General features: G+C 38.5%; 1 protein-coding gene across 2 annotated transcripts in view; it reads right to left on the bottom strand.

Annotated features, from left to right (window-relative positions):
* The window catches only part of LOC135468051 (homeobox protein six1-like), a 60,602-nt gene extending 40,335 nt beyond the window's left edge, over positions 1-20,267 (bottom strand). For both annotated transcript variants that reach the window (XM_064746067.1, XM_064746069.1), the window contains exon 1: positions 19,671-20,267. Coding sequence is in view for 1 of the 2 variants with exons in the window: in XM_064746069.1 (XP_064602139.1) it covers positions 19,671-19,692 (22 nt within the window). In the remaining variant the exon portion in view is untranslated. The remainder of the gene's footprint in view (positions 1-19,670) is intronic.
* Positions 20,268-20,472: the final 205 nt, after the last annotated feature.

The following is a 20,472-nucleotide window of genomic DNA, read 5'->3' as shown; positions in this document are numbered from 1 at the left end:
CGGAAGGAGGACGTGTCGGTGTTTGATGCCCGGAGAGAGAGGGACGTATCCTTTAATGACCTCCACAATTACACCGATCTCTAAACCCGCTTCATTTCTAACTCGTATCAGGCAAGACGCGATCTCTTGAAAAACGTCCTGGGCAGAATAGAATGTAATGTTAGAGCCTTAGTTATCAACCACTGACAAGCATCCCCTGTCATTTGGAAAATCAATTACCCCTCAGCTTAATGAAGTCACGAAGACGTTTGGCCAACGTTATCTCATATACCCAGTTGTCTTGACATTTCCTCTTAAAATATATACCCTGTACGTGGGAAGGTCTTCCAGCAGCCTACGGATGGCTCTGCCCAGTTTCCTTCCATCATAATGCTGGTCTCCGTCGTATAAGTAAAATATTCTAGAGTAAGGCGTTAAAACACCAATCAAATAAATAGATAAATATATACCTCCATGGGATTTCTAGCAGCAAATCACCATACAAATGAACCGTTCGAAGACTGCTCTGTTTGTCTGGAAAAGCCTACAATTAACGACCCACAAAAATGAATGTAATTAAGACGTCTGGAGATAAAATCGGACAATTTGAGACCAAGTCATAACCCAAAAATATTGGAGAAAATGATATTAGCTGCCACACTTCACGCGTACGCTTGAAAACAAATGATGATTGAACTGGTGAACTAAATCAGCATTTGTCAACTAATTTACAAATAGAGAGAATGGTGCAAGGTGATTTTGTTCAGCATTAATTGCTGAGAAAAACACTATCGGAAATAATATCTGTCGGAGAGAAGATGTATGGTTTAAAATCTTTAAGAATATATGTATACTATCATATGCTTGCTCTGTAAGCAAATTATACTTCCGCCAAATCCAACAACAGTAAATTACATTTCCGTTTGCGGTCTGAAAGTTCAGATTCAGAGCACTGTATGGTCGAATGTATTTTTCTCCAGTAAATAAATGAAAGATCTCCTTAAGGACTTACAAATGACTTTTGGGATTTTTATCAACCTCATTGGTCACAATCCCGCGTAAAATTGACCAATTCTAGAGAGTGAATTAAGGCTGTCTGTTGGCTGCTTCGTGTGACAGATATAAGAGTGATAGACTGCCGGGTCATCGCCTGGGTCCGTCCATCATGGAACCGGGCAAGATGAGCGGGCTCTTGCCCAAGAACATGGCGGCCTTGTTGGCAGTGCTAATACGGGTCCTGAAGTGTCGGGGTGCAGCTCATCGTCAATTTATTAAAACCGCCCCGAAACCAGATAATTCCCAACAATGGCGGTGATTAAACAGTGATAGCTCCCTCAAACAGCATTATTCCTTAATCATGGTGTGTAGATAAAGAGACGTCTTCTAGTCGAGATAATTGTGCTTTACCGCCTGAATTGATGGCGCTTCGTCTTAAACGAAAGGAGAAATGCGTCCCGATCAAGAATTCAATCGGGCTGCGGTCCGGGCAGTTTGAGGAAAGATTGATAACAACTGATCTAACCCACAGAACGATGAATTATGCGCCAGAACCGTACCTGCATTATACACACGAATATAGGAGAAATGTATATTTTCACCCCAAGGTTTTAAACCTTCATTCGAGTTTCACTGTACTATATTTACACGTCAGATTAACTGTTATTTATAATTTCCGACTAAAACCCACTGTGCCACCATCTCTTCATAACCTACAGTCCATAATTCTATCTGACAAAACTGACAAAGGGACGCTTATGTTATTTTCTTTTCTAAAATAAAAAATAAAATTGGACATGTTATCGAAAATAAATCTAGATATAGTAATTAATGCTTGCTATCTTGTCATTAACGCATCTTAAACCTTAAACGCAACATCACAAAACATCACAGACAGCTTCGGCCAAACTCGTTTCGTTTTTAAAAAGTTACCACTAGGATGTTTGATCAGAAAACACGGATTTGTCCTAAAATGATTTTTGGAGGCTAGAAGTGGTTAGTACCAATTATTGGTATACGTTCCCTTAAGAGCTCTGCGTCCCTAACTATTTCATTCACATCCGTTTCTGTTTCTCAGAACTGAAAGCCAGATTCGGACAATATCGGCTTCCAATGGAATTTTGCCGAAATAGCCAGAGTGGAAAGAAAATCTGGGTAGACAAGTAGCCGCTGACGTTTGGTATCAATTAAGCTGAATCTACACAACCATTTTCGTCACCTTTATCGAGAGAAGTGAAAATACAGAAGTAACTGATACAATTCTCTGCTTGCCCACCAAATTAAGGGAGTTGAGTTTTAATGAAGCAGAGGACCGGGTGATTTTAATCGGGGTAACCGCACCCTTACGTTGTCCATGGACGTTTCTACCACGGTGGGGATGCGTGTGAAACCGATAGCGTACATTTCCAACTTTCACAAGACCCGGGCTATATCTAGACGCTTTGCCTAACAGGGTAGAGTAGCTATGTTTTCATTGAAAGCGATCTGTTCGGAAGGGCAGCACATTTCATTTATTTCCCGTGCGCAGTGTCCATTACAGCCTGTCTAATTGATCTCCCCGGTTGGCCAAGGCGAACCCCTCGTGGCTCAAGCATACACAGTTTATTAGCTTATCACACAGAGCGACTTAACCAGCTATTTGTAGGAATAATATAAAAACAAAAACACCACATTAATGGTGATTGTTTTAAAACATGCCGCAAACAGTTTAGGGGAGCTTCTTGGATGTTCTGTACGCAATGGGCAGTGATCTTTCCTGAGCTGTTAGGCAGCTCATTGTCTCTGCAAACCTCCAGCCGATACGGAATGGCGGCGTTAGAAGCCACGCTCTTCCCTACTCACACTCAACCAGAGACAATCTGTCTGCAACAACTCCCAATGGCTAACCCCTGCTAACACTCACATAAATACACAATGATCCAGCAGCGATTGGGCAGGAATTCAATTTCAAAACTTCGCAGAGTTGATAAATCCAGCGACCTTTTCTTTCACAAGGGCTTCACCAGACGGCATTGCTCTGAGTTTAAGGTCAATACTAAGAGAACTTTTCCACCCAGCCATTGAGTATTGATACGACATAAACATTTCACATACTGTATTATATATCACACTGCAAAGCTGTTAACTAAAGCAATGGAACAATAAATAAAGAAGGCAGGTATGCCATGGTACCATTGGGGAAAAGAGAGGTACACAAAATAAAAAAGTAGTTTGGAAGAGATGTAAAAGATGTAGCGAACACAACCAGAAAGCATTTAGCGACGACACAGAAAATGGTGTTTGAATCTTTTTTTACAAAACCATACTTCTTGTAGATTGTCGGCCATATTGTTCAGCTAATTTAGAATCATAATCAGGTAGAAACAAACATGACGGGATCAAAAAAGTTTTGGTGGGTAAATGGATGCTGTGACTCTTATCACCCGTTGATGCTTTTAGTTCACGACAACTTCTCAAGAAGGCGGGTTAGACAAAGTTGTCGGTGTTGTACATGCATGTTGTTTTAAGAGATACTATGTCCATCGGTTTATTGCTAAACTACTGTAATTAGCTGGCTAACAAGACGACAGAGTACAGCTGGACAGGCAGTACTAGATATGACGCAGGGACGGGCGTGTATACAAGGTGGGGGATTCTCACGCAGATAGGACTAGGTTACACCCGACAGACTAGAGATGCCATCTGTAAAGTAACCGTTGATGTGGGCAGGAATGAAGAGGAAAGAGTGTCGAGTGATAGACTACCAACTGATGCCAGGATACACTGTCTGCCTTCAACAGTCTACTGTCCTCCTTGGGGTGACGTAACCCCTCCCCGATCCCTTCTCCCAGGACGGATAGGAATAGAAGGCGGCATTCAGTTACATCCCCTCTGCATATGATATTCCCTGAGAGATGTGCCGAGAAAACCTCGGTACAACCAACAGCGGACAAAGCAAAGCAACAAAATAGCCGAAAATTTGAAATAACCATCTGTAATGCTTTACTGATCCAGTTACTCTAGATATATGTTTTACTGCTTGCTTACACAGCTGGAAGCAGTGGTTTATGTTTGGATGTCTACGAAACTTTAAAATATTACAAAACAGCGTATGTAAAACAACGAAGCAAAAAACACAGGTTGAGAGTTATTAGAATTGTATCAAATTTTGAGGCATTTTGAACTATATTATTTAGGAATTTCCAAATGATCCCCAGATTTCACATTAGGAATAACTTTATGTAAACTCACTTAGTTTTCTGAAGAGGATTATTTTTGAAGGGATTTCAAGATGACAATGACAAATAGCACGCTGAAGTGACAAACATTCCATAGAGTGACATTCAGGCCATTTGTTTGTGAAGGGTTTGTGTTATTTCAATGGATGTCTAGATATTATATCCAAAGTTGGCGTTCCAGGTTTTACAAATGGTGCAGTCGTGCTATGCAGTTGTTTATTTTGCATTATTTATTTTGTGTTGAAATAGTATGCTGTTTATAGGGATTATTATGCATAAAAGCGATGCAGGTTCACATATTGGGGCCTGTCAACAACCAAGACAGCACTTCATTTGAAGTAACACATTAAAGTTGGAAAGTTTGTTTCTTGCTGACCAACAGCCCGTCCCAAAATGCACCTCGTATAGCATTCTCAACAGTGAAAAGATGCGTCACCGAGAACTGTGTAGAATGACCATCAGCATAAGTTATAGGCCAAGAGTTGATCTGCGTCGTGTATCGCGCCTGAGCCTTTTGGAACATTTTTGGCGGCCAGTAGAAGTTACAGACCAAGTACACCGCTATGTGGTGTATCACACGTGAAGCCTTTTGGGACATTTTGGCGGTCAGCATAAGTTACAGACCCAGTGCGGCTCTGGATGGTGTATCGTGTTTGAAGCCTTTTGGGACATTTTGACGGTCAGCATAAGTTATAGACCAAGTGCAGCTCTGGGTATGTATAAAGTCTGAAGGCACAAGGCTTGGCTTTACAACGTGTGTTACAATGAGTGATATACATTTTCTTTTTGATTATTTCAGTCTCATAGGAAGTTGGATATTTTTCTAATTTTACCCGGGTGGATTTGTAGCATTTACAATTCTGGTTTGAATGATTTGAAATAAATCCTTGTCATTGTGCTTTCAAGAGAACATCTTGTAATATACGTATTTAATTAATATTTCATTTTTGATTTCCCAATCAAGGGAAGTAACCGTGGTTTCATGAGGGTTAATGCATATTATCACGTCACATCAGGAAAAATTTAGGGTAACTGCTGAAGATTTTGTCTTTCAGGCTTTTTCACTTGTGGGGTTAAATAGTGTTATTCTTCGTTAATCCTATTAAACCTTGGTGTTACATAGAGTATCCTTCATATCATTTTAATATTTCCGCCTGGTTTATCTTGGGGATGAAGCAGAACTTCAACCTCACTACTTCCAGCCATGCACTGACAGCCTATAGAATATATTGCAAATCAAAAATCAGTTTACCGATGTGCTTGTTGTGGAAAACTATATAATCATGAATATCATATATATTTTGCTATACAGGGGATTCTAAATCTACATTACTGGATGACAAGAGTACTCACGATTAGCTGTCAGCTCACGGAAATAAAGCTTTGGCCAGAATTCTATCAGTTTTAACGGAAAACCAAATTGTCTTTTAAACAACCTCTGACTAAGTCAATTGCACTCCCCTTTCCTCAAAATCTAATTTCGGGCAAATTAGTGAAGAAAATCGACAGTCTTTTAGCTGTGGTTGTTTCAAATCGGAGATAAACTGTCAAATGGCAATTACGAGGACCCCCATGGGGAACCCTTGTGTGTTAAATGGAAGACCCCGGTGGAATTTACACTCCCCATCACAGTAATTCATCATCAATCATTTCAGCCACAATGTATTTTCCTCTGTCCAGACGCTATTATAACTCAAAATCTCTTGTGATTGAAAGGGCGGTGAAATCAACACAGAATCGAGGATAGAACTTGACAAGATATGTAGCGTCTGTACATTTATATTGAGTAAAACTCTGTCCACAACATATGTTTATTTGCCATATCTGAGGTGCAATTATGTAACTTTTGCAAATATTTTATTGTCATAAATAGGTACACAGTATTTCAGGTTTTTGAGTATTTTATATATCTTATCAAAAAAATAACATTATTCCATCAGTATGCATGAAAGATAACAAGTGGTGTGTTAAATGATGTCATCATACATAGGGCTATATACTGACACAAATTAATCATGAAAATATAAAAAATACAGAAGTTGGTGAAATTTGTATCATTCATGTATTAAAGGTATTGAGACAAAAATTAGGTGTATGTGGTAAATCTATGCGTCGAAACAGACATTCGTATACCAGTCGTCAACCAATAAGGACGTTCCTTGTCAATAGTCGCAAGCAGAAAATTTGGTAAAGCCGTTTTCTGGTTAGGTTTGTGTCCTTCTACAGAAGGAAAGTTGGTTCTCTGTCATATCATTGCTTCCAAATTCCGTTTTGCGTTGTCAGTGGGTATGAGTACATATTAAATGAATACCATCAAACATTAGGCTATTGCAATGTGTGTTTTCTTGTTTGTGTTATTCTGTTGTGTCATGTTTAATAGTTTTCTCCAGAAGTACACTGTACATACTTCTAAATCTGCACAGGACAGGTTTCACCAGAGGATGTCGATTGCAGCTGGAGAAATAACCGTTCCTTAATTCTCAATCAACTGATGACAACAATAGAGCTTGTCATTACTTTAGAGCAACTCATGGACTAGTATTTAAATACGTTGACTATATTATTTAAACTGGTATCAGTTAGCCTGTGCAATTCTTTTCGATCAGTGGAGAAAGGAACAAGAAAAGTTATAGCGAAGTGTAGAGCTCGAAGAATATTTCCACTGATACAGCCCAAAGTATTACAGCTACGTTGAGAAGATCCGTGTGAGCTATGGTCTGAAGCATTTGTTCTGGCTCCAGGCAGTTAGCAGGAGTCCGGGCGTATCAGTTTCATGTCATCATCTGCACCTCAAGGATTTCCTCTCGGATGATCATTTTATCCTTTATTAATTATATTGCTAATCGCATACACACCAAGTACAATGGACGCGGAGCTCATAAAACAAATGACGGCAGAGGACGTTTACCCTTGCAGAGTCTAAGAATCAGAGGCTGTCAAAGGGCGTATAGATTAAGAAAGAGCGGATCCCCGAGAAAGCAAACGAAGTGATACCTTCTCAGGTAAACTTAATGACAATAGTCAGGTGTTTTGTGGCACAGATGAGCGATATATTAGTCTAGGCCTTGTCATTTTGTCGGATCGCTTCCGAGAGGCAACCGCCATATATCACAGCCTGGAGAGCAGCCTTTGATGTGATATCATCCATGTGTAATTCATTCTCCACACCTTCGGGATTGTAATTCCGCTTGCCTGTGTTGGTCTCTCCTTCATTAAACTATTGACTTATTTATGATGTAAAGTCTTTAGCCGCCTCCGCATTTGTACAGAAAGTGATCTAATGTTCCTTTTTACCTGATTAAGTTAACTTCAACTTAATTAAAACTCAACTTAAAATGAGTTTACCATTTGATTTCATGTACATTTACCAAACAAGAAGCATAGGCTAACACCATTAAATACCCACGTAGAATTTAGCACATTTATTTCCATATAAAAACCTCTCTAATATTTATAAAAGTTTAACTAATATGGCCTGAAGCATGTAACAATTAACGAGATGGTAAACAGGACGCGAGCAAGTGCTGTGGACTAAAACGTTTTCCCTTCAGTACATAAACGCTGGACCAATCAAATGGCGTGTCCTGAAACAGGATTAGCTGACTTGGCTGCTGCTTTAAGGTAGGAGACTTACCATGTTCCTTATCAGGTGTGGTGTTTTTTGTTCGTTTTGTTTTTCTAAAAATCTGACAGCTGTCAAATGAGTGAAATAGCCATCGATATAAAGCAGGAAATTTTAGAATAAATATACGTTGGCAGTAAATAAATGATTTGGAGACTGTGCTTGTTTTCACACAACCTACAGAACATGGAACATCAGCCTTACTATGCTTTACTAAATTCTATTCATATACATATACATATACATGACTTCGAATGCCTTATTTTGTAAGGTAAAAATCTTTTGCCGCGCCTGCATTTTCACTAAACTTCGAACCTATACCACACCAGATCTTGAAAAATAAGGCAAAACTCCCTTGCCTACAGATTCCCGAGTAAATGAGGATGTCAAATTGGGTTTTGTGGTTTGGGTTTAAACCCGGTATTAATTTTTGTTACGGGGTTGCGATGCTGATTAAATTTGTTAGAAAATCTATATAGACACATCTGGGATGCCGTGTTTAAAATTAATTTCCTTAGGTTAAAGACGTTTGGAAAGCGTCGGGTTTCCGAGTAGCATTCGGCTTTGAAAGTAATATCGCTGCCAAAATGGTATGCATACATGAATGCCGTCTTCCCTCAAGTTACAGTTTTGTAACAGCTTTATGATGGATGAAATCACGTGATCACGCGAGGTACTGGGGTTACGCTGTACCAGAGTGCCGATGACATGCAACACATGTCGATGGTGCAAAGTGTTTGAGCTGAAATGTACGTCTTTTAAGGAGTTATGCCAAGGTTATGATAACGCAGCAGGTGTCGTTTAGATTGGTCTGGGTACGGTGGTATCCATTATAAAGGAGAGATTACTGCTTAAGTCAGACCATTACGACAGATTATCTTTCGTCCGAGAGATCACTGGAGATATTCAGAAACAGTCCTCTGTCGTGTGAATTTTTCGTTGCGTTTGTGTAACACCTGAGCAACCCAAGTCACATATTATTCTACAATACGTAAAAGACAGGGTCTCATAAATGCACAAAGTGGCGTCAAGCCATAATCACTCAATTCAATTCTAATAAATGCTGTTCTCAAACGAAATCATTTAGTATCACCTGACATTCTAATTTGTCCCAAAGTTATTCCTGAGCTATAAAACGCAAGACAAAAAAACAGACAACGATATGATTTTCATAGTGTGACGAGCTCAACAAGATAATTAAAAATCAAACTATTTTTCTCACAGGAATATAATTATCTCCCCTGAATTGCTAATATATCCTTTAGTAACTATTTTTTTCACAGTTTCAGATCAATACGGTGGACCTTATGTGGTGTAAAATATGAACAAATGGCAATATACTGTATATATAACATGGATGCCAGTGAGTCAGTGTTCTTATTTACTTTGTATATGACCGCTCAATAACAAGCTTCGAATTCCGAACACCTGTGTCGTGTGAAAATCTGTCTTGGATATTTACAAACGAATGCTAAAAAGATCAAAAGTAATGAGAGAGTGAGAGAGTGAGTGCTTAGTTTTAAACGTTGCAATTAACAATTTTTCAGTCATATGACGACGAAGGAGTCCTTAGACTGCATCTAATGTGCCTCCTTGTTGCAGGACAGATTTCCCCGATCTTTTATCTAGTGCTGCTTTACTGAGACGACTAACCGAAGGCAAGTAAGTCGCCCCACCCGAGCCATTATACTGATACGGGTCAACCAGTCGTTGCACTTCCCCTTAATGCTGAACGCCAAGTGAGGAAGATACAGCTTCCTTTTTTAAGTCTTAGGTGTGACCCGAGCAAGGAAGCGGACTCTCGACCAGCTGAGCCATCGGGGCCTGTCATATGTGTGGAAGAATTAAGATTGGAACAGCTTTATACGAAAGGAATGAAAACATAAGAAAATTTATGAGAGAAAAACCACATAGCTACCATATATGAAACGAATAAAAACAAGAACAAATATACATGAAATAAATAAAAACATAACAAACATATATGAAAGAAACAAAAATCATAACTGAACGAAAAGGAAAGGGTAATGTATAAAAACAAACTAAGTACACACTTATAAGTTCAGTTATATAAAATACAACGGCGAAATCCTGTTATGTTTTTGGAAAGGAAAGGCGGTTTCTTCCATTTGGTATTGGTGGTAAAGAACTTGGAATTCACAGCAATATCTTCCTATAGATTTAGTGCTTTAAATGCAGGGCACATCTGGAGGCAGCTTCCATGTAGGCGTCCCTATAATCCACTGCTCATAAAACAAAGTAACAAATAATTGCCATATCTTTACTCTGACGACTGGAATACTTAAAACAATAACAGCAGCTTTGTCCATTTCAACATAACTTGGATCTCAAATGAGGGCGGTAGTCCTTTGAATACTAACTCTTTTTCTTTGTACAATGTTTTCTCATTCTCAAAAGAGAAAATAAAATCTTGGAGTCGAAAAGTTTTCGTGCCTGCATGTGAGCAACGCATGTGTTGTTATACTCATATACGAAAGCAAAAACTGAGCTATATATATTTTGAAGTTACAAGTACTCGATGGCAAAAAATGTGTTGAGTTTTCTTCACGCTTGTCCCTATCGTTCAGCGAGTACCGAGCACAGACGTTGTCCATTTGGAAGTAATTTCCATATGGTGTTTTATTTTGAGATCTGATAGAATGGCTTTCGCAGCGTCAAATTACCCGGTTTTGTATCCGAAAAGTAGCTTCGTTAACATTTCGACAAGGCGGTTTCGGATAAAACGTTACTTTCATGTGTTTGTGTGCTGAGTAACTGGATACAGTCAGCGCCACCTGTCGCCAGCGGTGCTGTTGGTGATGTATTGAGACTTTGAGCCCCTGTTTGTCGCACCGCTTAGAAATTTCCGGCCAACGGTCTGCAAAAGACATGACTATAGTTTTCTGTCGTATTTACACTGCAAAATGAAGCAAGTAACGACATTAAGAAAATAGTAAAATTCTGGTAACTCTCAGGAATGTTTTGTGCGATACGTTAAGATGTTTTGCTTGTTAAATTATGATTACTGTAGCTTTCAAAGGGGAAAGGAACTATGTCTATAGTCGATATTGCGATATTGTCTCTTGGGGATGCCATCGCCTGTTTTCTTTTCCTCCTGTTATGTGTAAAAGTCTTTATGTTCAAAAACCAACGAACCTTAGAATGATACACATACATTGTCTACATCATATTATGTACATTTGTGGAAATGATCTAGTCATTATATGTGTATGTCGCGTGGATTTATTCTTTTTTGTACTTAAAAAACTGTAAAACATCGCTTTTTACTTATTAAGTTCTACTTTGTCCCATGTCAGAACTGAAACAGGTTGGTTAAGAGTTCGAACGACACTCGGACTGAAATAAAAAAAATACAAGTGGTGGTATTTTTACCAAATATATACTTGTTATTACATTGTTTCCGTTGCTTTGGCTTTACTCACTTTGCATTTAAAGCTTGCATTAATGGATCTTACAACTGATCAGGTACGTGTAGGTGTGAAGGAGTAAGCCGTTAGACGCGCTATCTCTGTCACAAGTGAGCCCACGTAACCCTGACAAACTCAAATTAAAGATCCCCGCATTAATCGGCCTATGATTGAAATAACAGTCTATACCCCGTCATCTTCGTCATCAATGGATCATGGTCAAAGATAGGGTATATGTCTGTACGTCTATTGTTCTCGCTGTAAAGACAATATGGTCATAAATGATGCCACGGTCGGGGCCTTGACTAGGTCTGTATGGCGATCCTCCAGCCATAAAGACAATAATTGTATGCAATGAGGCCACTGTAAATATCTTAATCCCTGTCCTTTCAGCGATAATAGCATGGAGTAAGGCCCATGTCGATGTCTTTTCCCTTCATTTAATCCGTTAAGAGAAACATTTCGATTTAGAACTATTTAGGGTAAAAAGAAAAATTTGCAATGGTTACGAGTCCATATGAAATGCTGAAATGTATTTGGATTGTGGGCTAAGTCACATCTCTTCGGTGTAAGATTCAAATGCTCATATAATATTCATATAGGTTGTAAAAGTACAAAACTTGGCCAGTGGCTTGTGAGAATGGATATTTTCTCTGAAAGTTCGCCGTAAATAATACGGTTAATCAAATGACAAAGTTAGGGTATATCAATAACCAGTGATGAAGAATCTACAGTGAATCTGATCTGTAGCCTTGTACATATCTACAACTTCCCACAGTATTGATAGCTATAATAATTCTTGCCTTACCGGTAAGCAGTATTGGGGCACAAACCCTTACAAAAGCCAGTACCGTCCGTTTGTGCTGAGTGTCACTAAACTCGGCCATAAATCATGGCTGTCGTTTATCCACACATGAGAAATAGGCGGTTTTTAATTTGCTGTTCGACGCCGTTCATACCCCTATGCATATATATCGTGAGCTGTCCGCCAATAAAAGCCATAGGGCGGCCTATACAACAATTTGCATTCAAGTGCTGTACGGCTTGAGAAAAAAACGCAATCTGTGTAGTAAAAAGGGCTGTGTATGTTCACCAGGCTTTTGCTTGCCTGCTGAGCGCCTGCCCCGGGACAATGTGGGAGCCCGTGTAATTTCACTTGATCCGAGAGACACTCGCGTCTACCAGAAGGTTGATAAATGAAAGTTTCAACTCTGACTTTAGCTGCCTTCACATCGGAAATATGGCACAGCGACAAAAGCTAGCTGGCAAAATTATAACCCCCGGTCTTCCAGACCTACACTTGGGGACATTATCTGAAATCTAAAACGGTAATTGCCAGCCAGGTGATCAGACCCAGGTAACACACGCCCTAGAAAAAAAGCCAAGCGAAACGAATTTCCTGGCCGTCAGTTTGCTTGTAGGTTGATTATGCCACTGTCAGGACAAGGGAATAGTAAGCACCTTATTTCTATCTAATGGGCACAGACACCGTGATGGCTTAAATCATGGGGGATGTTTTATTGAGATTAAATCTCCAGCATTTTTTTTTGTTTTGTTTTGTTTTTTTACCTGTGTGGTCGAAAGACCCAGTCTGTCGTCCACAGAATAAACGACGATGTTTTCACAGACGCTTCGAGTCACTCTATTGAATGTTTTGTGAAACTGTTCCTCCGCTCTCCCCTGAACAGTGTCTTCTGTACAAGGGTCTGCACTGTCTAGTGTTTCATTTCGTCTTGTTTGATTATAAGGTTACGACAGAGCCCAAGTTGTGTGGACAAAGGACAATAGAAGGACAGGCATAGAGATGATTTATAGTATGGAACAAAAGGACATGACAGTCCCCACGCAAACTGATTTCACTGACAATCCCGTATATCCTGAATTTCGATTCAGTTTGCTATGCGTACAGATATGAGTGTGTTTCAAGATTTTAAACTTTGAACGTCCGAGGATCCCGTGTATTTTTTGTGGAAAATGTTGTGTTTATCACAAAAAAATGCAATATTTTCTCTATAAGTTTTGATAGCTCTGGAAGATGTGATGTGGATCACTCGACTTGCACAAAAGCAATAATACATACAAATATACGCATGGTTTTCCTAATATTCATAGTTCTTTTTGTTTTTAAATGTAGCAGTAATGCTATTTTTACCTCTAATTCTCATGGAAATTTTAAGACTTTAGCGAAAATACAAACAGCTATGCTCTCGTATCTTTACGATCACTGTAAAAGTCGAAAAAAACGAAAAAATAAACTGTAGCCTTGACAACAGGTTTAGAATCAAGATCGAAACTTTGCCAGTGAATGATATCCGAAGATGAAACGTTTTTCTTTTTGCTTTGTCATGCTAAATTTTCTAAATGCTACCAAAAAGTCAGGGTAGATTTCATTTTTGCACGTCAGATAAACCAGTTGCATGTATAAGTCAATTCGAACCGAACTTTAGTGCGCTTTGGCATCTTGCGTTTATGAAACGCTTTGGTCGTGTTTCACTCTTCAGAACGGGCCACCGCGTCACATGACGGGAGCGCGTGACGGAGAAAAAAGAGAATATAGCACTGCGCATGCGTGTCTGCAATAATTCTGTCAACACGCAATCTCCAAGTGAGGGCTTTTTTTCGGTTCGCGTGTCAGGAGAGTTTAAGTGCGACTTGTGATAATTGTCCCCGTTGAAGTTAGGGGCTGGTGTGAAAGATATGTCTGGTCCTTATAATAGAACATCGACAACCTTACTTACTAGAGGGCGACAGACTTAAAATATAATATACACATATCTGTCGTAAAACCATTATCGTAACTTGACTAAGTCTGACCATATGGCTTCACAGAAATGCTTCGCTTTACATGAAATGTCCAGTCACTGTATTGGGCAGTAAAGATAAGAGTAGTTTTATTGATTTTTTATAACATTTACGTAGTCGTGTAATTAGATGCTACTTCGAGACTGATTCAGTATTAATATTTTAAAAAAATGAAACGAGTTTCGTATTTTCATAACAGAATTTTACAATCTTATGTTTTGGTGGGAACAACACATAAATGAAAAGAGCATTCCTTTTTTTTTCGTTATCAAATATAGGTAACTAAAATATATATCTAATGCCATACACACTACGATGTGAGTTTTTATGGTAAAAAAAAACATATAATAAAGGTCTTTCTTTCAAAAATGTAATGCAGTATCTAGGAGAACGCTGAAATATACACGTACACATAACAACTAAAATATATGGTAGTATATAGTATACCGACGAAGCACTCTTGTTGCTCATATTAACCCACTATATTGCAAGGGACTGTCAGAAGATACAAGCAAGTATTTTGAAAGTTTTTGTGTAATTTACTTGACAACAAAACCTCCTATTCCAGTACGATGTTGTCTGCATACATCGACATAACAGAGGGGAGCGTGTTCTTTAATTTCAATAAAAAAAAATACCCTCTGATTTAAGGGCAGTAATTTTCGTCAATTTTCGTCCCCTGCAGTGTTTTATCTCTTATTGCTTAATGTCCCGTGATCTGGTGCCAACGACGTCTTTAGTTCGACTGATCTAAACTGCCACGTCTCTATGGTAGATAGGTGAACAATCAGTGGTTCGAGTGGTTGGAATCTTAATCTGTTTAACACGGTTATATAATAAAACAGCATGCCGATGCACAAATATAAAAGGGAAGCCAAGAAAATGTCTGTTCGAACAAGGTGACGTCAGAGCATACGTCGCGGCGCCGTGACCTCAGTCTGACCTTTGGGCTTTGTCCGGGTCTTGTCTGGGAGGTGACACGGAATTCTTCTCCAGCATGGATCAGCTTACTGCCAAAGTGTCAAGCTTTTGTGCCATTTGGCAGTAAATTTCACGGAAAATCTCGTTCTGCCTTATCCATCTATTCTGGCTTCTTTTTCAGATATCTGATGGACTAGATAGGGTCGCTTGAGGAGGCTTAATCAGTGTGTCGGAGACGGAGCTATATCCCCAGCGGTTCTTGTTAGGTGTACACGCCTGACTACCCAGGCCAGCACGGACCCCTTACAACCTACCAGCCCAAATTAACTCTCGTTACTTTCCTCTTCCATTTCCATATACCTGATTAATTTACATCCTTCACTGCTGCCCATGGATTATATTAAACATTTCCGATGACATGATCTATGCATGTTGTGGAAGGGCCACTTGTCGGAATGAGTCACGGGATAGCCCTATAGAGCACGTGTGCATCTATACAGATACATCAATCCAAACAAGACCTTTAATGTCTATAGTCTAATATCAATTCATTTTGCACCATTGTGCGCATGACAAAGTTCCCAGCATGCCATCAGACATGTGTAGCGACAGGTCAGAATTAATATGGGAATTTCGATATTTTCCTTTCATAACTGTATAAACCATACATTTTCCTATAATTTAATTTTCCAATTTACCTGATTTTTGTTAACATATGAATACTTACACGTTACCATATCATCTACAGTGACCTTTTGCACTTCACTGTTACAAAAACAAGTTGTGTTCCTATAAATGGGAATACACAGTGTTGGAGATAAAGTTTGTATTTATAGAATAACAAAAGTTAAAGATGAAACACTCAGTTTACACACTAAACCTGTATATATGACCCTGTTAATAAATAAATACTGCATAAATAAAACAACAGCATTTTGGAAAGCTTTCATAAATTAATCAAATTTTATCGCATCTCTTTTAGAAATAATAACAGCTTAAATGTTGATTAAAAGCGCGATAGGCGCATTCATGCATGTCATGAAATTGAAATATTTTATAGAGGAGAGGATATACATGTTATCGTGACAATCCCAGATAATGATTTAATCAATGTGAAATATGTGCATTAAGATGTTTCGCATAAATAAGGCAGACTATATAACTGACTTTCTGAGTGATGCTAGAATGTATTCTGTTATTATAACACGATAGTGTGTCACATTCAACAGAATATCCTATTAGTTTAATAGAATGTTGAATTAATGGAATGTGTGTGTCATATTTAACAGAACAATCTACTGCAACAAAAGAACACATTCTAGCATCACTCAGACAACAAACTCTCCGTTAATTTCAGCAGATTAATTTTTTGAGTGTAGTTAACAAGCATAAGAAATATGAATATCACCTACGATATATGAATTGTATTGTAAATTTACAGTTTTCAGAGTATTAATTTTTGATCGTCGGTTTCAATGTGAGAAAACAATTATTTTTTGAAAATTAATGAAAGTATTCCGCAAAAGAATCGGATAAAAAACAACAAACCCGATATTATAACCATATAGGCCAGTTTAAGTCCAGGAAAGTTTTTACACTCTTACAGATTTGATACGCAGTCAATCACATATACATTGTGGAAAAACAAAGTGATAAACGTATCCTAGCGCCAAGAGGTAGGGTTAAATAATGGGATTAAGTGATTCAGTACAATCATCATCCCGCTAATGGTAACTGTGCTGGCATATGCAGTTTTCTTCATCTTACGTGACACACATTAGACACTCATTGTTCAAAAAGATCACATCTAAAGAACTAAGTTTAAAACATCAATGAAACCAGCTTATAATGAGACTGGACTACAGGTATGTGAGAATCCCAATGCTGCTAATTTTATTCAATTAGGCCTGCATAAAAGTTGGACCTGCGGTTATTAGTAAGTCACCATGTTATTATCTATAACACTAAAACCAGGTCTTGATCCACACAGTATGACAATTATAGTGTGAAATTACTCATACCGTAAGAAATGTATTATTTTTTATTAATTTTAAAATATATAAAACATGAAGCTGCTCCGCTTTTGTGTGTCTTTACAACGTCAAAAGATGAGTAAGTTTTGTATTTTTTAATTTAGAATTTCTGAAAAGTTTCTGTTCTAAGTGTGTGTGTTTGTGTTGTGCTGCGACGATAAAGGCCTCCACAATCTTGTGTATACACATTATATACGGATAGGGGTGTGTACTGCATGCTGGAGATGTGATATTTGCTGCCTGACAATTTGTCCGCGTCACCGCGGCTTGTCTCTGGCCAATTACTTGACAAACCTAAAGTTCACAGACAAACTAATATCTGTCTTTTCAGAACAAAATACGCCACTTTTCACCGCTCCTGACGTTGATTAATCTACAGTTTGTAATGATCTGGATCTAATGGGTCATGATTTTTTTCCTGGAAGGGAACACAGTTTAACCCTTAAAGTATCAAACTTGATGACAAGACACCTGAAACAAGAGCTTTGCATTTCTTTGAGACAAATAATCCTGAATGGGTGGATTACGTGTAACTTTGGCGGCAGAAAAACGGCTTTGAAAGATGAACTCTAAAAAAATAATGCACGAATACCTGTGTGTGTAAAACAAGCCATCACATTTCCATTCTGATGTGCGGATCGCAGGGTATCAGATTGTACGAATATCAATTGTAACTTAAGGAATCCCAGCGCAGAGGCTGTATAGTTATGACACAATACATCTGCATGGAGTAATTATTGGGATGATATGACAGTCCTTGATATTCTTTTATGGAGGGAGAAATATTTGGAATCGGATTCGATGAAAACAACCGATATTGCATTTGAGACAAGATAACCTGAAAAACTAATGGTGCAAAAATACACATTCAAAACATGGTTTAAAAATACACATTTTGAAATGTTAAGACAGGTATTCAAATTGTTTTGAAAAGTGTCCAAATGGAACCGAATATGTAGCTATGAATAAGAGTAAGAAACGAAATAACATATCTGATTAAAATTACCAGCCTACAGGAAGGGTTAAGTGTCTGTTGATATACAACATCAATAACTACGTAATACTGATCCCTATAACGCATTCTGTGCGCTGTTCACCTTTATATAACCCATTACCATGTCTTAAAAATACATTTATTACAATGGAGATTCTCAAAGGAATCTAAACCATGCATGCAGGCTTATTAGTTTATACATACCGTCCAAGAGACGAGGTTTTCATGCATGTGGCTCCAAAATACAGTTGTATAATATTGAAAATGTATACAATATCCATAACGAGTAAAGTGTAGTTTTACCTCTGCTTCCACACCTTGCAGAAAACATTTTGAGGGGATTGTTTATACTTTGAACTTTAAATAGTTCAAATAATAACTATTTTGAAGATAGCAATACGATCTTGAATTTGTTCCAGATTGGTTGAGCTTTTATATTTGCATCAGGATTATATAACCGTTTCAACACGACCATTCGGATTATCTTAATAACATGCACTCTAGACAGCATTTACACCTCGTTATCAACAGTCTGTTGAGCCCTGACAAATTTGGCGACGAAAACATGGACTCTTGTGATTTAGCGAAGACATATTCCCATCGAATTTGGGTCTAATTAATTCTGATTAACTGGATGAAAGAAAGACTTATACAATTACAGTGAAATATCATGGAGATTATTCAAAACATTCATTCAGATCTGCCCTTTATTTTTTATCATCACGGGATGAAAAAATCCATGTAGTTAATACTTAAAAATTAAAGTTTGTGAAACCCAAGCAAACTAAAGCCGCAATCTGACATTTGCCATCATGTAAACTTATTTGGACTTAATCTTCTTAAACATATCAAAGTATTAATGTATGAACCACAGCTCCATGCAACCTAATTTCAAATCCTCAAAATATCTTAGAAATTAATTTTTTTTGTGATTTGTAATGACTATCTGATTCCAATACAAATATTACACTTTAAAAGTTGTTTAATTCCATTTTTAAAATTGGTTAATGTCATGGAATGTCTTTTCCATTCTTCACAGTGTTGAGATTTGTACATTTTTCCCACTGGAGACCACATGTGGTGCCATGTTTAACCACAAACTGCTCTATAGCCTATATGATGGGGATGATTTTTGTTCCCGTGTTGCCAGATATCAACCCCTTGGTCTGTCTTTAACATTTCACTTGTCGGTTCACTTCTCACACAGATGTTCGGTGGTTTGGGAGAAAGCTGGGGGCTATATATATATACGTGTATAATATATAGATAACATGTTGAACAGGCCGCCAGATATTTGTACATGTTACAAATGAGGTGCAAATGGATCAGGGATTAAACCAGAAAATTTTAAGCACATAAAACAATTATAGACTTATCTGTTTATGAATCTGGTGATACCGTAAACCACAGTGTGCATTACGCTCACAATAAATAGTTAACAAAAAACCATGATTTATTAAAATGGAAAAATTGCAGTTCTTTATACAGCTTCAAACAGTTACAAACATAATGCCATCTATTATCCACTTTTAGGCCTAATGATAGATGACATTTAACAATATCTTACCAACTTAACGACAAATATTCGATATCACTGAAGCCACAAGACTTACACATAAAGATTAGCAAGGAAGAACTATGTTAATTTTTCAATAATTTTAAAAAGTGCTTACTTACCCAAATACTGATACGGGTCCATGGAAAACCTGAACCGGTTGTCAAATACGGGTCGATACTCCCTGATGATAACTTGCTTTCTTTTCCAGTCTAACGTTTTAGGGGATAATGTCTGATACTTATAACGTTGATATTGTGTGATCGAATGTGAAACCGTTTCTTCTCAGCGATCACTGTTCTTGTCAAGTCTGTCCATCACGATCTTCTTAAGTGTCCATTAATGCTAGTTAACACCACGAGATGGCCATTAAAATTTCAGGCTGTCAATTGAAAAGGTTGGGTAACGGAGAGGCCTGGTGATACAGCCGGCGGTTTCGCCTGGAGGGGTAGGGTGTCTGGAGAGGCCGCCGTGTGGTTAGACCCTCGGAGCGACAGCTATCCGAGACCAGGACGGGTAGGAATCAAGTCCGAAGTGTTGGGAGTAACTCTGACGAGATCAGCTGTCAGAAGAATCGCTGGAAGCACACGGTCTGCTATATGAAGACAAGTTGACCGGCACGGTATCTAACAGATCCAGTTAGCCAAGCCGCTGCTCTGCGCTAAACCTGACAATAATTTATGCGTGTCGATCGACAGTCCAGGAGAGGAGTCTAACGTGATAGGCTGCAGGGGCGAGCGGAGTGACGGCGATAGGAGGGCCCAGCTCGCCGGGTCGCATGCTTCGCTGTTCGCCAATACGATTTGTTCGACCGGCGAATAAATGGAGATGCGAACAGTTCTGTATAGGAGATGGAAGAGTCACGCGCGCTGCGATATCAAACTTCCAAATTCTGTGTTCTTTCGCGGATATTTCCTGTGCGCT

This window comes from Liolophura sinensis, chromosome 6 (genome assembly GCF_032854445.1).
Source record: "Liolophura sinensis isolate JHLJ2023 chromosome 6, CUHK_Ljap_v2, whole genome shotgun sequence".
In the NCBI taxonomy this organism is placed as follows: Eukaryota; Metazoa; Mollusca; class Polyplacophora; order Chitonida; family Chitonidae; genus Liolophura; species Liolophura sinensis.
The sequence above is the reverse complement of the archived record's forward strand: the minus strand, read 5'-3'. Positions and strand labels throughout refer to the sequence as shown.